The 6159-nt window shown below is 41.5% G+C and overlaps 1 protein-coding gene across 1 annotated transcript; it reads left to right on the top strand.

Moving 5' to 3' along the window:
- Positions 1-1733: 1733 nt before the first annotated feature.
- Positions 1734-5570, top strand: LOC109464746. The gene is made up of 5 exons (XM_019761822.1): positions 1734-2382; positions 3153-3473; positions 4140-4472; positions 4851-5144; positions 5346-5570. Exons 1-5 carry the CDS (start codon positions 1831-1833, stop codon positions 5544-5546), a joined length of 1701 nt encoding a protein of 566 aa, XP_019617381.1. The 5' UTR covers positions 1734-1830; the 3' UTR covers positions 5547-5570.
- Positions 5571-6159: the final 589 nt, after the last annotated feature.

Raw genomic sequence — 6159 nt, 5'->3', positions numbered from 1 at the left:
AGTGAAAAGATTTAGTTGATTCAGAGCCAAGACTTGCTTGAATCAGTGAAAAGATTTAGTTGATTCAGAGCCAAGACTTGCTTGATTCAGTGAAAAGATTTAGTTGATTCAGAGCCAAGACTTGCTTGAATCAGTGAAAAGATTTAGTTGATTCAGAGCCAAGACTTGCTTGATTCAGTGAAAAGATTTAGTTGATTCGGAGTCAAGACTTCCTGGATTCAGTGAAAAGATTTTTCTTGATTCAGCGCAAAAACCCTTTCTTACTACGCCAGCAGGCACCATGTGTTGTGTTCGATTTCATGGGCACTATTAGCCTGGTATCCAGTCTGATCGTGGTCGGGGCCGCAAGAGCTCTGTCCCACCCACCTCACATAGGTTTCCCGGTGTGTATTTCACGAGAGATTGGTTAGACCTCCACGAACATGTTGGGGGGAAACCAAATCCCCAAGCATACTGTCTCTTATTAGCGTAACTCTCCTACAGGGACGGCTTGTTGCACTGGGCGGGGGAAGCTATTAGAGCCCCCGAAGACACAGCCTGCCTGAACACCCCAATACCCCCAATCACGTAAGCCTGGATACCAGGCTAGGACACTATATACTACTAGTAACCGACCATGACTTGAAATATGATTGATGGTTCCTGGGGATTCAAGCTGTGACATTTTGAGTGTTGGGCATTCAGACGAAGGAACAAAGACGACACAAAGGCAAGAGATAACCGATAGTCCGCACGTGTTCAACATCAGATGGTGAAATAATCAATAGAAAACATTCTACTGCAAGCCGGCAACAGGGATAGAAGTAAAATGTGTGCCAATGTGTGTGGTAAGAAATTCGAGAATTAACGGGTAGTTCCATCGTGTCTGTTCCCTTCCTGTTCTCTTCCAGTTTTGGGCTGAAAATTGTTGCACCAAATGAATGAATGAACTTATATGTGGAGAGAAGGTTTGACCACACTGAAACAATTGGAGGAAATTTACTCATTTTGTCTCCAAACTGACGTTGCTATGTCGTTTCACCAATCAAATTCACACATACTATCTATCTGTGTAGACAAACTAACGTAACACCGTGCCCTCCAATATAGCTCACGTTTGGGACGTTTAGACCGCCACTAGTACTAGAGATGGTTGTTCAGCACCAAGGAGAGTTACACAGTTACAACGTCATGACTACATTATCATATATTATCGTCACCAATAAACACAAAGTGATTATAGCATGTCCTCATCAACATACAAAATTAACTGATCTGTATATAACAATATTTCACTTTACTTCGGTGACTTGTGTCAAGTTTAAAACAAGGTAAAAACGTGTTACGCCCAGCGTTTACATTATTATGTAGTATGCTGGTGACGTCACGATTCAAAATGGCGGAATAGCGCCAAAACTTCTGTGTCTCTTCTCCAAGATTTGGTCGTTTTTTCCTATTCAACTCGTGGAATCGGCATCATATCGACATCAAGAGTAACGGGTAAGGTACTGTATACCTATCTGGGCGTCAAAAATCCACATTGTTCCCCTATCGTGTGTTATTTGTGTTGTAAGTGTCCCTGTCAAAGTTTCAAAAAATTCATGTGTGGACGAGGTCGAAGATTTCACTGTGGTCGCATGTCGGTATTTGGTACCACTGTCAATGTATTAGGTTGTATTTCTTCAGTTTCTATCTCCTATTTGTGAGCTGTGGTGTCGAATCTGATGCATTTTTAACGTGAAAACTCCTCTCGTTGCAGCGTCGCCCCCCTCCCCTCCCCAAGCGCGCTACTGCTAACTAAAACCAGACCACGTCAAACCAAGGAGCTTTCGTAACTTTGTCCAACCAAGCATGGCGCGGAGGAGTAGCAGGGAGCAATATTTCGTCACCATGTCGACATTACGAGAACTCCTGGACAACCAGAAGAGAGAGTTCACCAGTCTCTTGGAGACAACCAACAGGAGAATCGATACCCTTGCCCGCAAAGTTCAGGCAGTCAGGGGAAGCCTGCAGTACTCACATAGGGAGATAGGGGGCGTGAAATCATTGTCCCAAGAGCTGGAGCAAAGAATCAATGGAATTGAGTCACAGATCACACGACTTAGAGCTGACATTAACGTTGACCTAACGAGAGATGACCATTCCGACAACCAGTCTCTCAGCAACTTCAGTGTACAAAGTTACAATCAGAGTTATACTAGTTATCAGGAAGATTATCAGAGTGATTATCAGGATGATATCGATAATCAGAGTGATAACCAGAGTGATAACCAGAGTGGTTATCAGAGTGATAACCAGAGTGACCAGAGCAGAGATGACTCTGATGAGGAGGAGGAAAGTGACATTTGGCAACTTCCAGTCAAGGGACCAGACGGAAGCACAATTTTCATAAGGATCCACAAGGTACATTTGTCTTTATCACAGCATAGTACACTGTAGATGGTAAATGGGTTTGGCCACAGTAGGTACATTTTATGGATGACAATGGCATCCTCCGTAGACTCCAAATCTATGTATTAATGTGAAAAAAAAACCAAGATGGGTGAAAAACAAGATACTTCAAAATAGTTGAAAATAGAGAATTCAAGCAACCAACATGATATCACAACTAGAGGTAGGTACCGGTTCAGCAGGACTGGTTTTGACCGGAACAACATTCGGGAATCGAGTCCAAAAAAAACGAAATGCAAAAACCGGATCATCAGACCTGATGTACATTTCTGTAGATTGTACATACGTATTTAGATAATCTGGTCATGGCAGGTGAAGAAAATAATACAATGATCAGGTCCAGGTTTAGGTCCAGACCTGGACCTGATCCTCTGAACCTGATCTGGACCTGAATTTATCTATACAGGTACCCACCCTTAATCACGACAAAGTCTTTTCTTTCTGCACCATTAATCACAAAAACTGGAGTCAAGGCTTCCAAAGTAGTATCGCTTCTACTACTCTCATGAAGGAGAACAATAGTTCTTTCTTATTTCTCAAAATCAGATGAGAATCAATGCAATGGGAAGATGATACATGTATGTGTTTTTGTCCCAAATGTTTGCCTGGAATGACATGCAAAGATAGGACACAACACTGTCATCTTTTTTTGAGATGGAAAGATTCCTAACTATGATAGGGGGCCATATAAAGCATATATACTCATATGTATTCTCTTGCAGGATGCCACAGTGGATGAGGTGATCAGCCAGATCAGTAAGAGGAAAGGCATCCCTATAGAGCGCCTGCGTGTCCTGTACACAACCAGACAGCTGGAGTATGGCCAGAACAAGCATCTGTCTGACTACGGCATACAGGACATGTTCACCCTGCATTACATTGTACGTATAGGAGGGCCTTGTCAGATCTGCTCCAAGCCACAGGAAGACCAGATGGAAGATGAGGAGATGACTGATGATTCTGGTACAGAAGAGAGCAGCAACATTTGGCAACTTTATGCCAAGCTAAACGACAGAATTACTCACTCTATAAAGATCCACAAGGTATCTACTACATTAAATGTGTACATTGACTATGATAGACAGCTGATGTAGGGGTAATATTCAGTCTCGTAAATGTTACTGTACACCATACCACTATATTGTACATCTTGGCATCCAATTCAGTACCTGCGATTCCAACTCTTACAGGAATAGCCTGTGAGAAAGATATTGGAGAGTATTTGATTCTGGGCTACAGCTGAAAAAAGGAATGCACATTAGTACTGTTTGTTGAAGTCATTAAAATCAGAAATTTAGGAGCATAACTAGTGAAAAAAGGCATGTATGGTAATTTTAATCTTTATAATCGTAATTCCTGTGTCAAAGGTAAAGATCAGAATGGTGACTTGATTGGTGTGGTGATGAATATTATAAGTTAACAACAAAAAATCAAGAGCTGGAAGGATAATTTGCAAGATTCGATGTTCGCTAACATCAGAAAAGTACTTTTTGTCCAAACGTCTTCGTTCATCGAATAATTTGAGTGTTATTGGTGTCATCTGGTCTTTAAAATTTAAATGATGGTAAAAAAAACAGGCAAAGCCATCAAATTACTTTTTTCCAAAAAGCCATGACAGTTCATTACACTGTATTTGGGCACATTAAGGTCTTGATGTTGGGAGGCTATCATGGTCCTCTATGATTCACATAAGGCATCTATTTTTGCAGGATGCCCCAGTGGACAAACTGATCAGGATGATCAGTGAGAGGAACAAGATACCCATCGAATCACAGTCCATCGTCTACACGACCAAGCGACTGGACTACGGCCAGGGCAAACATCTGTCTGACTACGGTATTACAGACAGGTCCACCATGTTTGTTGTACTGTTTGTGAGAGGGGCTTCTTCAGTCGACCACAACTCATCCACCCCTCAAGGAGAGCAGGAAGAGGAAGATGACAAGACTACTGGTGCTTCTGATACGGAAGAGGGCAGAAACTACTGGCAACTTTCCGTTAAGGACAACACTGGACGAATATACCATATCAGGATCCACAAGGTACATTAATGTGTAGTTGAAACAAAAGTTTGGGTGTATATCTTACATCAGGGTCCACAAGGTATTTGAAACATTTTAAAGGCAAGTAGAAACACGAAAACCCTGGCTCCCGGGAATCAAACCTGGGCTTGAACCACACTGTTACATATTTATTACTTTTATGTAAATTGACTGAAAGTATTCTGATATTGTGATATGTCTGTGATGGCGCCTGGATAGAGAATAATGTAAAAAGAGCATTATGTAAGAAATGTTGCTACTTGCTTTATGGTCACCCGTAACCTGACAACAGTAACTGTTCTATGGATGGTCAACATTTTCCCATCATGTTATGTCATGACTATGTCTTATGCGGCACTCATGTATCTCTTCTTGCAGGATGCTACGTTGGACAGATTGATGGATAAGATCAGTGAGACTAACGGTGCTCCCCTTGAGTGTATGCGTTTCATATTCGAGAGGAAACGTTTGGAGTATGGCAAGGGGAAACGTTTGTCTGACTATGGTATTCAAGACAAGTCTACCATTGAGGTCGTCATTTGGGGTTTGCACAGGCCACAGGGAGAGCAGCAGGATGTCAACGCTGCAGGTAGTTCTGAGGTGGACAGTGACATCTGGCAACTTTCAGTTCTACAGCTTAGTGGGCGCAGGGATTATATAACCATCCACAAGGTATGTATCACATCATAATGCTCATGATCACTCTAAATCATGCATCAAGTCACCATGAATGTTGCTCTCTATCTTCTGCAGCTTGGGGAGTATTTGCAATTGATATGTGGGATATATTTTGGGATGAAAACATTGTATTGTGTACTAGTATTGGATTCTTTGTATATGAGATTTTTGGTGATTTTGGGTCTCATCTTGCAGGATGCCACTGTGGATGAACTGATGGAGAAGATCAGTGAGAAGACCGGTATCCCTACTGTACAGATACGTCACATCATGCACAAGGGTCAGAGACTGTACCAGGGGAGACACCTGTCTGACTACTCTGTTCAAAACAAGTCTGCCCTGTTCCTAACTCTGCGCCTGGGAGCAAGTCCTCATCCCAGCCCCACTGGACCTTAACTGCTTCAGTCACTTTTTTAGATGGAGTTACTGTATAAGGCAACTGTCATTTCATAACGTTGTTGTATTGTTGTTTTTGGTAGTTGTACATATAATAACTGACTAGAAAAAGTTTATGCCATGTTTCCATCCATGTTTATGTTGCAGTAAATATTGATTAAGTACTATATCTATATTGTCTCTGTTTTTATGGCTCAGACTCTTTGTGCGGAATGGACTTGATATTTGGTAGGTAGGAGGGTATAGGTCTTGATGAGACCTCAAAATGATTTGGAGCGGATTTGTTAATGGTACTGCAGTGGAACTTTTGATATGATCTGGATATGCTTGGGTCATGATTTTTGGATGGTCCGGTCAAAAAAAAACCAAGCACTGGAACTACAGGGGCATATTTAAAAATATTTGAAAGGAACATTAACTGTTGGTCAGATAGTCATGGGTTGTAGGTAGCTTAAGCGGCATGATAAGATGACATGAAAATCAGGATCTAATTCGTATAATTAATGAGAAATTCTATAAATCTGCTTATGATAGGACTTCTCAAACTTGACATATGAATTGACAATGTGACAGGAGAGTAGATATTCATTAAGACCAAATTTAAGACCTAATT

This window comes from Branchiostoma belcheri, unplaced genomic scaffold, assembly GCF_001625305.1.
Source record: "Branchiostoma belcheri isolate BF01 breed outbred unplaced genomic scaffold, Haploidv18h27 scaffold14, whole genome shotgun sequence".
In the NCBI taxonomy this organism is placed as follows: Eukaryota; Metazoa; Chordata; class Leptocardii; order Amphioxiformes; family Branchiostomatidae; genus Branchiostoma; species Branchiostoma belcheri.
This window is presented reverse-complemented; position numbering and strand designations above follow the sequence as displayed.

Coding starts and splice junctions, on each gene's coding strand:
- LOC109464746 (XM_019761822.1), top strand. CDS start 1,831: ATGGCGCGGAGGAGTAGCAGGGAGCAATATTTCGTCACCATGTCGACA. Junction 3,474..4,139: donor ACTCTATAAAGATCCACAAG/GTATCTACTACA, acceptor CTATTTTTGCAG/GATGCCCCAGTGGACAAACT. Junction 4,473..4,850: donor ACCATATCAGGATCCACAAG/GTACATTAATGT, acceptor CTCTTCTTGCAG/GATGCTACGTTGGACAGATT.